This window comes from Corvus brachyrhynchos, unplaced genomic scaffold (assembly GCF_000691975.1).
Source record: "Corvus brachyrhynchos isolate BGI_N302 unplaced genomic scaffold, ASM69197v1 scaffold444, whole genome shotgun sequence".
In the NCBI taxonomy this organism is placed as follows: Eukaryota; Metazoa; Chordata; class Aves; order Passeriformes; family Corvidae; genus Corvus; species Corvus brachyrhynchos.
Genome location: NW_008237886.1, coordinates 988,991 through 1,007,971, shown reverse-complemented (window position 1 = coordinate 1,007,971; position 18,981 = coordinate 988,991). Strand labels below are relative to the sequence as shown.

General features: G+C 39.4%; 1 protein-coding gene across 1 annotated transcript in view; it reads right to left on the bottom strand.

The window, feature by feature from the left end:
* Positions 1-1,935: 1,935 nt before the first annotated feature.
* Positions 1,936-18,981, bottom strand: part of TBC1D9 (TBC1 domain family member 9) — a 34,539-nt gene continuing 17,493 nt past the window's right edge. Inside the window, exons 10-20 of the mRNA XM_017732666.1 lie at positions 18,780-18,897; positions 17,580-17,865; positions 16,734-16,863; positions 13,164-13,262; positions 12,973-13,041; positions 11,435-11,675; positions 7,664-7,729; positions 6,312-6,398; positions 5,346-5,420; positions 5,106-5,206; positions 1,936-4,186 (exon numbers count right to left, since the gene is read on the bottom strand). Coding sequence (XP_017588155.1) covers positions 3,464-4,186; positions 5,106-5,206; positions 5,346-5,420; positions 6,312-6,398; positions 7,664-7,729; positions 11,435-11,675; positions 12,973-13,041; positions 13,164-13,262; positions 16,734-16,863; positions 17,580-17,865; positions 18,780-18,897 — 1,995 coding nt within the window. The 3' untranslated portion in view covers positions 1,936-3,463. The remainder of the gene's footprint in view (positions 4,187-5,105; positions 5,207-5,345; positions 5,421-6,311; positions 6,399-7,663; positions 7,730-11,434; positions 11,676-12,972; positions 13,042-13,163; positions 13,263-16,733; positions 16,864-17,579; positions 17,866-18,779; positions 18,898-18,981) is intronic.

The following is an 18,981-nucleotide window of genomic DNA, read 5'->3' as shown; positions in this document are numbered from 1 at the left end:
TTTATGTTAATACCTAATTTCTGATAAAAGGTGTCTTCTAGCTACAGCATCCCTTGTTAGTACTGGATAACCAAGAACTGGAGCAGACTGGGCACCACAGGGATGCCAGAAGTTTGCAGAGCAGCAGCACCAGGATTCACCACGGCACATACAACCCAAACTTGTTGAGCTGTTCTCCCTGCCTTTAATACACTGGGAGAGCCTTCTCTGACCTACTGCTTCTGCAGTCAGGCAAGCTGTAGATTTAGTGTTTATGCAGCAGCTTCGTTGTGTTGCTCTAAGTATTCTGATGGAATTAAAACTTCCTGACTTTTTTTGTCGGTTACTGTATCACACCTACTGCTGAGAAACCCAATTACCACAGTTCCATTATGATGCTGCAAAATTAAAGATTAGTAATGAAGGCCCTCTGACAGGAGGGATCCAGAAGCTTGTGGAGTACTCAGGAGGTACCAGACCTGGCTGCACAGCCTTCCAAGCAAAAGCACAGTCTCTTTGTCTTACCAGCCACTTTCAGGCTGCTCCCGTTCTCTCCCACAGTTCCTCACATGCCACATGATATATCCCACACCAGCCTCCACCATCTGAATTTATGACACAACACCTGACTTCTACTGTAACAGAAGCTCCAACATCATTGTGTAAGAACTCATGAAGTGCTTTACACTTTACAACAGTTTTGATGTCATTTTTTCAGTAGGTTTAATACGTCACATAATGAGCTTCTTATCTGTCTAACACAAACATTTCCAAGTCTCAACCCTCAGCTCTAACACCTAGAACTCAGGAGCTGCAAGATGCTACAATGAAGGAGGTAAGTGCCACAGAACTTCCAGGTGTTAACAGCGTCTGACTAAGGTGGAAGAAAAGCCATAAAGAAATATTCTCAAGTTTTTTCTTTTTTTTTTTTTAGTAGTGAAAGTTCTATATAAAATAACATATAAAAAAGCTCTATAAAATAGCAGCCCCAACTGAACAGTACGATTCACAGAATAAGGAGACTGTATCTCCAAGCACATAAAGCACAAGACAGAGGTACTTCTAAAGCCATACTCACTTTCTGTGTAGCACACCTGCACATACAATAAGCCTTTAAAAATATTCACATTTTTCCAGAAGTTTCACACCATTGTATGCTGGTCAGTTGCATTCTTGTGTAGCTTTCTGTTCACCAGCTCCCAAACAGCTACTAAAGAATAGGGCACAGCAGACCTTGTCATCAAATAGGCAACTGCACAGTGGTCCTGATCAAGTGAGCAGCCTCATCCAAACAAACCTGGAGCAGATCAGCTCACCTGGCTGCTACCTATAGCAATGCCATTCTTAAAGAGGACCAGGCTCACACTTGGGAGCTTTCCTGATGTGATCAGCAAGGTAAGGAAAGCTACTAGTGCAAAACAGAAAGAAGTTGCCTTGACAACTGGCTCATGTTACACCAGAGATCCACTTGTGTAAAGTCTTGTTACAGTAGCCGGAACAGCACAATAATTCTTGTGAACCGTTGCATCCCCTGCCCTGTAGGTGGGATGGGAACAAAGCTGACAAGCCCTTCAAAGATAAATGTTTTGGAGCTGTGTCCTGTGTGTCTCTAGGGGTGTGTGTAAGCTTGCTGATAGGCTTAAATTCACCTTACCACCTAAAAGAGCTGCAAACTTAAAAAGGTCAGTAGTCCACTTAAGGATGTTAATTCTTACTGCTGAAGACTTCCATGACAGCTTATTCGGCTGCCAGGCATTACAATAAAGCACCCCACTCTGGCCTTGGCATCTTAAATTAAAACAAAGTAATAGTATCCAAAATGGTGATCATGGCTTCAAGTTAATATCAGTATTTAATAGATATGTTCTGTCACAGCAGAAAGACTATACTGCTTTTTCATACTGTTACCGGTAGATGTACTTATATTTGTCTGTGTAATAAAGCACAACCACCTCATTTTCCCTCTAGCATGACTTTAATAGTTAAAAATCAAATCTGTGCAGTGTACTTTATTTGTTCACATTACCTATTTGTGGTTAAAAACCACTTCATCTGACAGTTTAAAAGCATTCTTTTAAAATAAAATAATTAAACATAGCTTGTGCTAAAAAAATCTGCAAGTTACATGGATGCAGTATTATACAGGAGTATAAAAAAATCAACAGTATTCTACAGAAAATATTCTCAAAACAGCAAATAAAGATTAGGCATGTAGGCATGATCCTGAAACAAACAGATACGAATTAAAAAACAGCTAACAAAATTTAAAAAAAAATCCCAGATATCTGTATAAAAAAAGCAAGGATTCAAAGTGCAGGTGCTCCAGTTTTCATTTTAACATATTATTCAGTAAGTCAATACAGGATATTATTCATTTCATATAAAGTGACAGTGTTCTCAGTAAGATTTAAACATTCAGTTACATTATCTTGGAGATTTTTTTTTCATTACTGCTGCTTTACACTGTAGTAAATAAAGATGTATGCAATACAGGCTTTTATTTTCTTAATCTAACAAGGATATAGTAAGTTGGTGGTAAAGGTTACTTTTAAGAACTAAGCTATATTTACTGTAGATCCAGCCTTAGAAGTAGATATATATAATTTTTTTTTAAGCTTTTAAAAACAGACTTCACATTTTGAAAAGAGACTCTACCAATCTGTTCCGGGACCTGCATACACTGTCTTTGGATAACACCAGTAAAGCTTCCAAGTCCATTGGTTAGGAATACAGCCCTGGGCTGTATCTCATGTTGGAGATTTTGGTGGCCGCAGCTGGGAAAGGGCTTTCTCTCTGCTAAACCCAGGGAAAGGCAAGTGGGCAGAAACCATCACGTTAATCCACATTTGCCTGATGTGGCAGCTAGGTTGGGATGGACTTCTCACTTTTACTTGAGCATACCGGTCCTCAGGCAGAGGAAGTTAGGAGCCAGGCAGGTGTCACTGAAGTGGTCTTTCATATATTCAAAAAAGTAAAATCAAAGCATACGTTCAAAGCCTCTTTGGAAAAAAATTGTATGAAATAAAACTAGGCATCAAGGATGTTGCCTGGAACTTATTTTCACCTGAGGTCCTTTTCAGGTTGACAGCGTCCCCTTAAATTTTAGGCTCTTCCCATTTTGTTAATTTTTTTTCCCAAGCGTCAGATCTCTATATATGTCTATTTTAAAAATGCACATAAATATTGGCATTAAGTTTACATTTAGAAATTAAGAACTAATCTTTACCATTATACACTGACAGCAATATTAATAATACACACACTTCACTGACAAGCGTTATTTTTTTTCTGTATTTTGAATAAAATTTGCATTTGTGTCACATTTCCCACAGAAAGAGTGATTATACTTGAAGATAGTTAAGTTTGCACCCCAACATTTTCACATTAGTGAAAACAACTAGGTTTTGAAAATACCAGGGCCTCTGCCAGGTACTAATAAATAGAGAATAAAAAGAAAAAATAAAATAAAAAAACCAACTGCCTTTTATCCCGACATAGTAGAGATTTCATAGTCACTGGCCGAGGTTATTGGTTTACCCCTCATCCTTATGTTTTTAGCATTAGTAATCCTAGCCATCATGGACACAGGCTTGTCAAAGTACCTGACCAGCGCTGGCTCAGTCAGAAGGGAGGCTAAAAACTGTTCAAAGGTGATGGCCCAGTCCCTGTCAATGCTTGTACTCCTGCGGAGGGCAGGGGTGTGGTTGCTCCGCACCAGAACTGTGTCCTCCCCGATGTCCTCACAGTGCAGCTTCTCCTCATCATGTGAGCCTGCGCTCAGCACCGAGTAGGAGGACATGGAACTGTCATCTTTCGTGTCGTCATCAGAAATGAGCATGGAAGAACAGGCTCCGTTGTCCCTGGGAGAAGAGTCTTCCAGCTTAATGTCTTCCATCTGCATGCCCAGGGCGCTGTCAGTGCAAGCGGCCTCCTCCTCGCTGGCCATGAGGCTGCCCCGGAACGCCTTGTGCTGTTCCAGGGGGTACTGCTGGTGCTCCTTCTTCTGGAACAGCTCGCTCTGAATAGCTTTGCTGCAGTTGTTGCTGCTGTCTGTGTCGTTGGGGGGCTGCACGCTGAAGAGCTTCCCAACCTCCCCAATCTCCAGGAGCAAGCTCGTTACCGCAGCCGTAGCATGGTACAGGTCCTGCTCGTTGGGGTCTTCACTGAACATGTTGTACATCGTCTTGCACAGCTCAATGAACTGCCCCTAAACACAGGGGGAAGAAACAGGAAAAAATCATGCCGACATCTTCCAAATCAGTTTTAAAAGTCTAGGATTGAGGCATGACACAAGAGTTTATGTGACTAAAGAGAAATTCAAAATAACCCAGGTGCAGTCTAGGAAGCATTTTCTATGACTCAGCAGTCAGATATGTTGTGTTTCTCAAGGGTATTTAGAATAAATTATTGGATGCTTTGTCCAACAAATATAATTCTCTGCAGCCACAGGAGGGCAACAGAGGGTGAGCAGTGAGACACCTCGCACTCATTTTGGTGAATTTTCTTGCAGCAATGATGCTAAGTATAACTAAGGGTTTGCTAAAACTGATGAGAAGTAATGAAAAATGAAGACCTGCAGCACTCTTTAGCTGACTGAAGTAACTTAGCTGGATACAAGTCTTTTGAAATTCAAAACTGATGAACTAAATAGGAAGATTTGCTCAGGGCTACCTTAAGTAAGAATCATTGTTCTACAGGGAATAAACCTTCCCTATGTGCTCTGGAGGAAACAGCTATCTGAGTGGGTCCCCTCCTCCTTAGCAGCTGTGGATCTAAGGGAAATGAGGCTGGCATTACAAATTACAAAACATAAAATACTTCTTTCAGGTTATGTTTATTAGATATTAAGAGCTGGCTCGTGATATTCAGTGTCACATCCTTTTCTAGAGATCAAAATAATATGTTATCATACCTATATGTGAGTATCTCATTTTTGGGATGTTTTGGGAGCTGAATGCCAGTTACAGCATTTTGTAAACAGTAAACTTCTGCAATCAGCTAACTGCTGGTCCGGTAAAAAAGTCTCTGCTCAAAATAACACCTTTGCTCAGTGTTAATGCATTGAATATTTATATATATGTGAAGAAAGTTGAAAGTTAATGACAAGTAAGTGTCAGCAGAAGTACCTGATTCAGCTTTGGCAAGTCCTTTGTGGTTTTTGCTTTGGATTTATTCTCTTGGCTCCACAATCTCAGGTAATTTCGATTCTCTTGTGAGCTCTTCTTGCCTATTGCCAACAAATTACCCAGAGATGGAGGAAAAAGTCCATGAAGAAACCTTAAATTATTACTTTTATTCCTCACTTTCAAAAGCAGCATCTTTACATGAAATGAAAGATGTAACTCACACAGAGACACCAAGCATACCTTTGTCTGTTTTCAGACTCACTGTAACAAACCCATCATCTACTCCATGTTTGTTCCTGCTGTCTAGGCCAACAACTAGGAAGAGGAGGGGCAGGGGGAGAGAGAGATCAGTGTGGGTTTAGATACACACATTGTTTTCATGTGTACAGTGCAAAATAATGAAATGTTTACAAATATTTACAAACTGCAAAAAAAGCAGAGTAAAAATTATAGGAATAAATGATGATTTTTGCTTATTCTTATACCTGCTCACAAATTCAATTTAATTTATAATATCACTACTGAGGCTGGCACAATCTTAGGTTTAGTTCGTGTAGTACAATGATTAACCTGTGCTAATACAACACAACTCCTAGCATGATACATGTTTGGTGATTATACTATTGCATCTTCTTTTGCCTCTCAGGACTTAAAATTGCCATTTCTAGTCTATTAAGTCTTATCTGTACCTTCAAACAACTTTCCTCCCACTTATAACATGAAGGATGGTTTATATTTTTCTTGAATCAGAAAGAAACTTCACATCAAGTATCTCAAGAAGGAGAAAACCATTTAAAGCAGCAGCAAATAGATGCTGGCTCTCATTAGGGCACATAAGATTTCAAACTGCTGAGCTACATTTTGATGTATCTTTTGCTCTCAGTTTTTTAGAATGTTTTAAGTTCTGATCCAAACACATCTTGAAAGCCAATCTATTTATTCTTATTCTCTACAAAATTATTTCTACAACACACTGATGGCATTATTCTGAAAGCACTTCAGCAATGCACAATTCAGTGGGATTCTTAGTATACACATGCCCACACCTCTAAAGATATCAACACATCTACAGATGCTTCTTAATTCTTTTTACAGAGAATACTTTGATAACAAAGTTTAATCCAGCTAAAAAGTAGCTCCCTAAAAAGACATGTTGATTGAAATGCATCACCTCATCTTCTCACACCCGAGACAAAAGAGGCCTACCATGTGTACAGTCTGGTGTGATGTCCTCAAAAAAGTACTGAGTAGCTTCAAAAGCAGAGTCTGGCTCTTCTTGCTCAGGGGATGGATCTAAGCAACACAGTAAAATTCTTTCATTAAAATTTCCACCCTTCAATTAAAAACTGAAAGGTATTTCCATTAATACATTTAGAATGTTGATTTCTAGAAGTAAAGGTATGAGGGTGTGATGGGCTAGGATTCATCTCTTCTTAACTCACAGGAGATAAACAACTGGACCTGAATTGTCTCCTTCCCAACATCCAATACTGTCTCATATGGAGTTGTTTGCTTTCAGAGGCTTGCTTACCCATCTTCCCATGTCTACTTCCAATACTTTCTTCTGTGCAGCTCAGTGTGTCCTAAGCAGGGTGTGAACTCTTTCCTAGCTGGAAACAGTCTGTCATCATTTGGTATGAGCTTACCAGTCCCCAAATATGAGAAGCTGCATTCTTAAGAATAGATCTTTTCTGTAATAGTTCAATTTTTAAAAAAATTTAAGTATTTTTAAAAAGTATTGTAAGTATTTTTTCCCAGTTAAATTACTTAATCACTCAGGCTTACCTCCAAGCAAAGCCAGCTGGGAGCAATCAGGGATGCATGTTCAAAGCATAGAAAGGTGAATGTCCTCCCAAAGTTTTTAGATATGTTTACCAGAGCATGTAAATGTGCACAAGAATTAAACTACCCAAGCAGTTGCAACGTTCTTAAAGTGCAAGTTCAGAGAGGACCGTGGTAGGTTCTTTATGGCATGTGTGCGACAAGCCAGAGAGGACACAGTTCCAGTATAGCATTTTCAAAACTGTTTTGAGGCGTTTTCATCCCCTCTCCACCCTTAACTGCCTCTGTCACTTAGCTGAGTCCAGGTTTGTACAGCTCTCTGGAAAATACATCTATGAAACGATCTGGAGCTTCCCTCTGCAAACAGTTCTGCCAGCCCAGAGGGGAAACCAAGAAGCAAGCCTGGGGACAGAAATGAGGAGCCAGGACATGCAGGAACATTTCAAACTAGTTTAATTTTCAAACTCTTAAATAGAGTGCATTATGGCAACAACGAAGAACACTGGATTTATGCCTGGGGGATATCACTATCCCAGCTTAACAGGCAAGAGACATACAAATGTTTGTGGAGGAAGCAATTGAGGGCTGTGAGGGTGCTTTCAGACTTTCCAAATCTCTGTCTGGTTAGAGTAGAAGCTCTCTTATTTTACTGCTGCATAAACAGCTACAATAATTCCCACAAATTAAATTTTTAATTGGGAAAGCCAGTCATAACAACTCTGCTCCAAATTCCTGTTCTCAGCAAAACAAGAGCTATTTTAACATCATTTACTTACCAGGCAAAACATGCATTTTATACAGTAGCTTCAGCTTCTCTGTGAGATCTCCATGGCATGCTGCACCTAAACAACATTACATGCAGAACATTACTACTCAGCATTCCATGCCATTTTATTTATTATTGCTGCAATATTTTGGTTTAGAGGCTGCTATATGCACTCTGGGAAGTACTGTACCCCTCTACAGTACTTCCCCAGCTCGAGATCATATGGCTTGACTTCTAAGATCATACAGTAGAAATAGTAAAAGAGCACAGACAAATCTACCCTGAATTTTGTACTTCAATCTTGGGTCCTTTATTAAATGCCTATTTCGTAACACTCCATCTATGGTTATGGCATTATCACTCAGAAAGGCCTCCAGCGGAACATAACATGACCTTTTTTGTGAGAACTTCTGACTTTCTGATCTGAGGATCCAATAACAACATCACATGTCTCAGAGCATTAAGATATTTACAAAAAAAAAAAAAAAAAAAAAAAAAGAGAAATTAAATAAAAAACATTTATCATAGCTTAGCCATGGACTAAACTGACGTTCAGGCAATATTTTCTGGGGATTTTTTCCACATTAAAAAAAAAAAAAAAAAAAAGAAAAAGAGAGAAATTCAAGTAAACAGCATTTATCATAGCTTAGCCATGGACTAAACTGACGTTCAGGCAATATTTTCTGGGGATTTTTTCCACATCAACCCCTATTCTTTTGTGGACTACACTACAATTAGCTGTATGAAATCCAAGAGGTCTGTTGAAGCCCCTCCTTCCAATTAATTAAATAGATAGTACATAATTTTAAAGTGATGAAATAACCAATAATCAGACTTTTTCATAAATCTCACTTCCTGTGACATGCCATTCATAAATAAATGAATTAACCTTCAATAATTAGATTGTGCAGAGATTTATTTTTATGTTATAGGTGACTGTGTCAACTTGCCTATGCAAACTACAAAGTGTAGTGTGGCAAGTACTAACAATCACAGTCTCTTGTAAAGCTTAACACTCCAATAAATACAGATGTTAGGCCAAACATTAGCCGTTCTGCTTTCAACATGGTCCTTTTTAAGCACAAAACCTCCTTATGTTCCTATCTGGTGTATCATACCATGCAGATAATGCTTTCCTGTGGGGTATGCCCAGCCCCCACCCTGGAGGGACATCTGCTGAGATAAGGAGAGTGCCTAAACCTCCCAGCAGAACTCCCCTGGAAAGGGAGCTACTCTTCAGTTACGATGAGAAGAAGACAGACCCAGAATCCTCTGGGAGACCCTATGCAGATCCTTTATAACCCATTGCCCCTTACCCTCTGATACCCACCCCCTGTGTCCCTATAAAGCTAGCCCCCTGCCCCTGTGAGGGCAGAGAGATGCTCGTCCCTGGCTCCCCTTCGCCGAACTAATAAAGCTACCTCGTGTGGAACAGCTACACGGGACTCTCGTCTCTCTCCCTGGTCTGGCCTGGAGGCTGCCCTGCAGAGCTGAGCTGACAATCACTAAAGAGCTGACAGCTTCCTAGCCAGCAGCTGAGGGAAGACACCAGGCCTCGGGAAGACGATCTCTTTTGGGACCATCTCTCCGGACCAGTCACAGCTTCCTCGGTCAGAGCTACTGACCCCACACCAGCTGCCATACTTTCCCTTCTGGTAAAGGCAACATGAAGTAACCAAAGGACAGAATGGGCTGCACTTCTGCATCCTCCACCAACAGGGAACTGCAGGGAAACAGTCACCAAAACAGGATTCAGGGCACAGGGTGACATGTGTAGGCTTGCTCGTCTCTCTGTCCCCAGATATGAAGAGAACTGAAAAAGCTCCATAGCTACTGTTTGAGATCAATCTGTGTGTGCTTTCTGATGCGTACTTTTCCTTCCTCCTAATGCACCCCTTTTCCTTTTTGCTCAAAATTAGGAAGAGCATTACCAGCAGGTCAAGGGAGGTGATCCTGCCCCTGAAAGGCTTGGAGAAGTGGTGAGGTTAGCACTCTGCTTTTTGAATATCCTCCTGCATTCTGTGGTTGAAAAAAACCTGTTTGCAAAAAAAAAATACACTCAGGTACTCCTTGCAAGACACAGCTTTCATGGTGCTGACTTCGGCAGGAGGCTCTGACAAATGCTGCAGTCAGCAGCAGCCACTGGAGAAGTGGGAGAGCTGTGTGCTCTGAGAAGAGAGTATTGCAAAAACCCGACGGGAGGCAGGAGGCCACTTTGAATCGATGTAGAGATCTCAGTAGTTTACTTGAATGTGCAGTCAACAACCGTCATGCTATAATCCCCAGTGTGCTACAGGGGTGCAGGGGAGCTTTGTCATGAGTGAATAACCCAAAGAGCTCCTAACCAAGGCTGAAAACCTCTCCTGAGCAGCACAACTCACTGGGCAAACCACTCCTATATTTGGACTATATTATTGCAACAGGGCACAGAGTAAACATAAAGAATACACCAGTAGGAAGTTCTTAAGCTATTTGTTGTAGGGACAATGAAAAAGAAATGGAATTATTGAAAGTCCTGGGGCATGGTGAAATATGCTCAAACAGATCCATTGTTCTTTTGTTGACTGCGTTGTCCTTGCTACTACTCACATCCTTCTCAATGAATAAAGGGGTCAGCAGGCTTGACTTATATTTTTGGGGGAAAAAAGGTTTTCAAATTATACTACACTGGGCTTAGTTTCTGAAAAATGTGAGTTTGCAGAATGAGCATTTTTGATTGTTTTGCCCACTGAAGATTTTAATTCAGTCATGTTGGCTTATAGCCACATTTGTGCATTTTACATTCATTTCTGTTCACAGTGCTCAAGACTAGCCCTTGTTCTTATTACTCATTACTGATTCCAAAACATGCTGTCTCGGTCAATAACTGGTTGACTGTTACTAACAGCATCCTGTAAACAGGAAGATTAGTTAATTCCTGGGTCCTCAAAAAGCCATTGAGTGTTACCTGGCAAACAGTACCTCAAATACCAATCACTGCATCATGGGAAGCACTGGGATTTTTTGGGTGGTGTGAAGGGGAGGTGTGCAGACAGTTTTACTGTCACAGCTATTTTGCACTTAAAAGAGAACAGGTGCTGTACAGAGGTTTTAATGCAAGGCTGCATTTGGAGCCCTAATGCTTAAACATACTGTTACAAAGAGTTGCTGAAAGCCAGACTGGGAAACCTTTTCACTGTCAAAAAGGATCAAAATGTAGAGCTGGAGGAAATTCCAGGCTGCTGTGTATCAACATGGTAGATAGTGAGATGTTGGTCACTTACAGCGGACAACTCCTGCTATATTCAAAAAAGAAGTGGCTGGCTCCTACCTCATCTGTGCCTCTTCATGTTAATCCTGGGGCTCACCATGTTGACTTTCATGCCCTGAAATCTTGCTTCTTCAAGACTAAAAACGCTCAGCCTCCCTCTCTGACCTGCACCTCCACTTTCTCCTTTTCAGGGGACTTCCAAACTGCTTTCTGCAGTCTTGGTTACTGATCTCAGAAGCAACAGAGGTAGCAGCTCAGACTCTAACTGTGACTAGGAGTAATACACTGTTAAGCACACGTGTTGCAGTTAATTTTGTGTTGAAAGTTAGCAGTCAGTGAAATCCTCAAGTCCTAACAGATCTGTTCACATGTTGTCCTTTTCCAGCGATACACCACTGGCTAATGTAGATTCACCTACTAAGACCAGCCTAAACCCCAGAGGGAACCACTGTCACAGGCATGACAAAATAAGCTGAACAGAAACAAACTGGTTTGTCACGTTGTTCTGAAAGTGCTGTGGATCCTCCTTACTTAGCCCAGAGACGAATTCACGGAAGTTGATGAGCAGGTCTCCGTTTTCATCCAGAAGCCTGAACAAGCGGGCAGCCAATATATCTGAGTGAGTTCCACATGCCCAGGGGAAGAGGAGGGCAAACATGCCCTTGAACTGCTCAAAGTCAATGCGGTACTGCTCCAGGTAAGGCAGGCTGGGGTCGTGCCGTTCCGTGGCATTGCTGTTTCCTCCCCAGTAGCAGCTGGTCAGGTGTTCGGCCTGAACAGAAGGTAAACACCATGAGATTGTCAGCACCTCTATAAACAATTCATTGCTCTCCATGATAAAAAAAAATTCCAAACAACTCTTCCCTGCATTCTTAAAACAATGCAAGATAACACATGCATTTCGATTCACCCAGCCCTTCCACTTCTGGAAGCGGTTTCTCCTCTAACCAGCATAAAAAAGCATCCCTCTATAAAAAAACAAAAAAGAAGGTAAAGCAAAACTTTTTCTGCTTCCCAGTCAGATGAAACATGAAATACCTGTTTTGGTCAGAGCTGTGACTTCACAGGCTTGTTGTGCTTAGTCACCCTCTGCACCCTCATCAAGCTGTCAAGTCAGAAGTCTCATGAAATCTTTATTTAATCTTTAATCATATGGAAATAGCTGTTTATTTGAAATATTTTTTGTTGCACTGTAGATTCTCAAAAATACTGAATACTGTACTATTCTTTCAGTCTTACTGAAGTCAGTGGAGGTTCTGGAGCTGATTTTGGCAGAATCTAATTCAAAATAATTCAGAAGCTTAGAGAAAAAGATCCCAGCCCTGCACAGCAATCAACTAGGGAGGACTGTCTGACTTGGTCTCACTTATTTCTGGAAGACTGAAAGAAGGCACTGCAGGATTTGGACAACTTGGACTTGTCGTTACAGATGGGAAATTAAAAGGAAGTAAATTCTTCATCATATTAAAAAAAAAATTCTGTTATAAAAAAACAGAGGAAGAAAGTAATTTGTTTTAAGACGTTGTGGATGAAGGTGAAGTTAACGCATTTAAATGCCCACCTTTAAATTTGTGGATCTAATGGCAATGCTGTACAACCAACTTACAAAGACACATCACTTTGTGACATTAAATTCCCATGTAATGCATTAAAGCATTAACAATGGCAGAAATAGGCTATTGCAATAAGAAAGTATTAACTGTCTGAGACAATAGAACAATTGTGATAAATTTCAAAACTTGGGTTAGGTAGAGAGAGACATATGTTTAGTTTCTAATGATTGATCAAAAGCCACTATCCACTTTTTCATTTAATAGTTTCATCAGTACATACTTTTTTTCTGTGGACAAATCATCTAGTGAATGAATCCTTTCCAGGATGTTTAAAAACTGCTTGAGGTTTTTTTTTTTTTGTATATCAATAATACAGCAGCTAATTCAAGTTTGTATCAAGATACCCAATAATAACTGACAGACTTGACCTGGTGCTTAGACAAGACAGAGTCCCACATCAAAAATGAACATTTACACTTCCTGGAGGCACATGATCTTATCTTCACTTAGCTTTACCTTGAAAAGCGCATATAGTTCCTCCAGTTCATCAATAGTAAAAGAAGTCTCTGTCACAATAGTTCGTACCTTTTGAAACACACAACATTAACAGTTAGAGATTTGAAATCCATGTCTCACTGAAAAGTTAATTTAAACTTCAGAAACTGATTGAACTTACTATTTGCAAAGAACATTATTTCAGTACTTACCACATTGCGCTTCGTAGTATCTTCAAGGGTTTGGATGACTTTCAGTCTTTGTTTGAATCTCATTTGTTCAATTAAATCTGCCCGGATACTTCCGAATTTCTTGAAAGAGAAAAAGTAGTACATGATTGTCTGTGTATTAATATTCAGAATATTTAGATTGCCTTTAATGTATTTGAGAAATTAATTTAATTACATGATGTACCACAAATGAAGCTGCTGTTAATGCATTTTTCTAACACATTACAAAGTTACAAAGACTAGATTTTATTTTTCCCAAGAACTTATTTTAATTTGAAAGGTCTTAATTTCAAACTCTCTCATTTCAAACTGTAATCTCAGTAGTTAAGAAACTTCTTGCTGGGCAAATCTCTGTGAATAGATTGTTTCGTAAGTCCTCCTGCAGAGTTTTATTTCAGCTTGTCCTGGAATGTCTCATAATCACAACAGAAAGAGGATATTGAACTAACTGGATCTCTAATGGCTGAGACAGTACAGCAGTCCTTACATTCTGAGAATCTGAAACCAACTAGCAAGATTGCAATTTCCACTAGGAAGATATTCTCTTTAATACCCAAGTCTTACTTTCGAAAGTTTTATCACAATGCACGTAACAGTGTCAGTGTCCTGCGCATACTACAAAAGCATCCTAGGGGGAAAACCTATTAGGAATAATATTCTGTATTTTCATATGCAGAGGAATGCCTGATCCCTAAGATTTATTTTTGTAGAAGTATTATAAGCAGAAGTTTCTTGCCATCCAAAATAATAATGCCAGACATCAACTGCACCACATGTAAAGCTATAAAGGGGTGGCAGGACACACTTTCACACAAGATGGGTTTATATTTCCAGTGCAAGTGCATCTACATAAGCAGGTCATAATTTCCTGGCACATTCTTGTAAATGAAATTAATGCTAAAGCTGCATTTATAGATAAAGGTGTTCACCTTTATCATGTACCTTAGCAGTAGAAAGAGGCTTCATGTACTTGTGAGCGTTTTGCAAATAAAGAAGTCTTCTGACAAAAATGGCATGTAGATAAACCTTCATGAATATCAAGCACCACAGAGGTCACAAGACCTTGAAAAGACAGATCTTTTGTGGCTTTTAGGCCACACCTATTCCAGTAATCAGAGTTTATTCACTGGTCTGGGGGCCAAATAAGAAGGTCTGTTCACATCCATAAAACTAAAACTCATGTAGTCTACCAAAAAGGAAGGTTGCAGGTGATTACCTTCTGGAAATGGTCCTTTGCCCAGGCAAAGTTTCAAACTGTACAAGGAGTTGTTGGAAGGGTGTCACCTGTTCTAGGTCAAAACAGTATCAAACCTTTCCACAGCACAGACCTTTGAGTGTCAGCCCTTTAGTTAAAATGGCCAAGATCCAGATACCACTGTACACACAGCTGAAGTGTTGAAGGCCTATTTTTTTTCCAAATTACCTAACATACAAATTAAATGAGTTAAACACATAACAGCTCTGATTATGAGTCTACACTCCTCAGCTAGTGAGTTATGCACAGGCTCTTAAAACTGCAGCGATTATGCATTATTTCAGCCACTTCTACTATAACTATTATGACACCAGGACCTATGGCTTCTGAATTAAATACAAAACTGAATGAAAGGATAAGAGAGTTCTTACTAAAAACTGTTTTCAGTATATTAAGAAAGCACTGGCAGTGTAAAATGTACTTGTTATGTATATGCTCTTATTTAAAGACTGTTTCTCCTTTAAAAGTAGAAAGCCTGCTCAGTATCATCACAGAGAGGGGTGCTAATCACTTATTTACCAAAAAATTCTTCTGCATCACTTCAACTTTTACTGGAGACTTCTCATATATGCATCTAACATGACTACATAAGAGCTGGACTGTGTCAGAGCATGATGGAAAGCAGATCTTTATAAAACAATTCAAATATTGTGCCTTTGCCAGTGCCATCAAGTTCTCAGACTCATCACATTCCCATGACAAATATCATAAGACAGTCAGAAGGGACAAAGTTTTCCCCTCTCCTTGGGGATGGTGTGTGTATACTTGAGGGAAAGCAAAGGTCTCCAGAAAAATCCCATCTTTTCTTCAGCTGTAGGTCTTCCTATTATTTTCAAATGATAAATGTCTACAAGACTAAGAATAGATGGTTACCTAGCAAGTACTCTTAACAGTTTAAATTCCAAAAAATAACAAAAATATGCTCACTTAGTTGATATTTCATTCTTTGTAGCTGTAACAAAGCTAGCAGTGAGTTCTCAGCCCTGACTGCACATACCTCATGCAGAAACATAACAGGTGTAACAGATGCCTTAAAAGTTTTTGAATCTTAATAGTTTACTAAAGAATTGTTGGGGTTTTTTTTAATAAATTAATTAACAGCAACTCTCTTGAAACTAATTCTCTCTTTGCAAACAGCTCCTGCTTTCCTCACAGTTCCTCATTCCCCATGCTACTTGTTTTGCCTAATTATACTGAAGTGCAGTTGGTTATTTACCTAGAAGGAGCTACAAGGTTCTGTGCTGCAGAGGGCCCAAAAAGACAGACTGGCTCTGCATGGAGTCAGGTTATTCATCTTAGAGCAGTTACGCCAATGCAAGCAGTCTTCATGGTGAGGAAAACGGGAAAATGTAAGGGAAACACAATTTCACATAAACTCCCTCCTGGCCATTCTGACATCTACCAAACGTCCATCTACCCTGATACACTTTACCTTTTAGCACAGAATACACAAAGGACTGCCTACTTCCTTATTAAACATGGTATGTTAAAGCAAGGGGGGTTAGGGATATAGGAAGTGCCTTTGACAAAACTGTGCCATTGCTAAGTATAAACCAACTTCCTGAACTAAAATTACTCATTTACCCTGCATGTCAATAGAAGAGAATAATGTAAATTAAGGAGAAAAAATCTTTACATTTTTTCCTTAATTTTTATAAAAAATGGGTATGTCAGTGTAACCATCAAAGGTATTTTAACTGATGACATTTTTTTTAAATTTAAGGACAATGAAACCAGTCTGCAGATTTTAGTTGGTTTTGCAGGCTTTGTCCTGTCCTTTATAGATATTAGTTATTACTAGCTCCTTTCACTTGAATTTTTTTTTAGCTTTGGTGATAGTAGAGAATACAGTCACAATCAGCCCACGGTCACAATCAGCACTTGTTAAGAAAAAAAAGGCAAAAGAAACAAAGTTTCACTGATAATAGAAAGGTCTTCTGAAATCATACAGATTTCACTACTATTTCAGTTTGGAAAAGCACAAAAAAGCTTAAATGAGAATTAGCGTTTTTCAAGTTAAAAGTTCAGCCTTTTGTTTGTAAATCACTTTTTGGCCGTGGGCTGCTCTCCTTTGAGGCCTCAGACTTCTCTATGAGACAGCTCCAATTACAAATTTTGGTTAAAGGAAGATGAAAGTCTAACTCCTCTTCCTTGCTCCATTTCAGCCTTCTCAGATGAGTCTGCCTTTCTTCTGTGTCCTTTCTGTTTCAAGCAAAGCCAAACCATAGAGCATCAAATCCTCTGTGAAGCAGAAGTTGTGTGCATTGGCAAGTTCTTGTTAAGAAGTCTTATCCTACCTCATAGGAAGACCTGATTAGCCTGAAGATATCCACCTCAGGATAAGGCTCTACATCATCACTGAGCAGGGAGTGAAGATGAGGAATGGGAGGAAGAGTGCTGTCCTTATTAGTTATGCTGTCCAAGTACCTGGTGGGGAAAAAAATAAGGAAATGAGAAACCCAAGATAAATTTGTACACCCTCCCTTCTGAGGGTTAACAGCATACAGGTCGCATATTGATTATCAAATGTAAAAATGATCAAGCCATTATCTAGGAAGAGTAAGGTTATAGTACTGAAATTTATTAAGAAAAAAATTCCAAAGTTCCAGCAGCAGCTTGAAAACTGAACACGCTACCAAGCACAAGGAAATCAGAGGTTACACTCAGCAGTATTAGTTCCGATTAAATGACTCAAGCCACTCTATCCATCATCATCCTGCTTCACTGAGATCTGTTTGTTCAAGATCCTACCTAATTCTTCTGAGTTCTACTTAGTCTACTCCCAAAACAATCTCCCTCGACATCAAGGCTTTTTCTTAGTAACATTTAAAAGGCAGCAGGCTGAAGTAACAAAACTCATGTAATCCACTAAAATAATGAATCAAGTTAAATTTCTATAACCAGATTTGGGAAGTTTATTTGAATGTCTTGAAAGAAGGATTTATGTCTTGTTGGTCACTTAGCATTATTTTAAAATAATGGAAGGACTACCTTATGTGGATGAAAGGGGACTATAAGCATGTAAAGGATTTACATATATGGTACCGGTTTAAATTTAGTATTTCAACATAGAATATAAATCAGAAGAGCAAGCAAAAAAACCCCCAAAAACATGAAGATACTTAATTTTCTGTAATAAATACCTTCCCAAGACTGTCATGGCTTCTCCATCATCTTTACAGTTAAGCAGCTTGTCTACATTAGCTTCGAGGACAGCAAGTGCTAACTGAAATATCACCTTTATTCCTTCACAGAAGAAACAATCCACAACCACCACTGCACTTTCAAATGGCATTACACTGAGGAAAAGAGTGAGGAACCAGGACAGGGAGATGGTGGAGATTACACCCAAGTCCTGCATGCAGTCATAAAGCTGTGGAATGTAGTCACGAGCCAACTCTTCAAAGACACCTTGATCAACCAATGCTCCTGTTAAAGACAAATAAGGCTAAATTAATCCAGGAGCAACTGACACGTTGCCATTTAGGGGAGGAAAAAACCTTCTATATATCCTATGTATATAAATAAAAAGCCTAAGAATATTTTGCATGGTGCTTATGCACATTTTCTCACTTTCAAATAAGTAGCGGATTCTGTTATACTACTGAGCTATATATACAAATTGACCCATAATAAGGTTTTTTCTGTTTTAATTATATACTCCATAATAAATAAAAAAGGATTAATTTGGTCTAGCACCAGCTGAAGTTAAACAGTGGCTTGATATTATCATTACTAATTGGAGTAAGACCTCAGCATCACCTGTTGAATGAGGCCAAGGGTGACTGTGAGGGTTTAGATTTACTTCAAGAGAACCCCATGTTATACATGCCATTTTAACCAGGACAGGAAGAATAATTTCTAAGGCTGAGTATCTCAAGTATTTGTGAGACATAGTAAAAACAGATTCCATGATACACTGAAGTCACTCACTTCCACATACGCAAGGAAGCTCATCTGACAACAACAGCTTTCTGAAACTTGTGCCCTTTCAAATCAGAGGCACAGGCACAAAGACTTCTACTGCAAACTGCTAAAGCTCCTGTTTCCACCTTACCAGTCAGCTAACTGGATCATCTAAAACTCAAATTTTAGCCTCCCATCTCTTCTTAAAAATCTACTTTGCTTAAGCACACTTTAGAATGCCATCTGATCCTAAGTAAGTGATAAACTATTAACTATAACAGTACCTCTTCAGGAAATTGTCTTTATTCTCCTGAGCAAGCTGTCTTGTCACTAGCATGCACAGATACATCTACCCACATATTTGTTTCAGTACAAATACCACCAATTAATTTGGTTATTTTTTGTAGGGTCGTTTCAAAAATGTCCCCATAGCATACCAACAACTCTTGTGTTGTAGTAGTCAGGCAGCATACGCTCACACAGAGCCACCAGCAGCCAGAAAGCTTCCTCCTCTTTTGCATAAAGGAGGAGCACTGAAGTGACAATATTCATAGCCTAAAAGAAAGGGAAATACAATTATTCAATATCTAGTGCTGTACCTGGGCAGGTAAGTGGTTAGGAAATTAGCTACATCTCTCC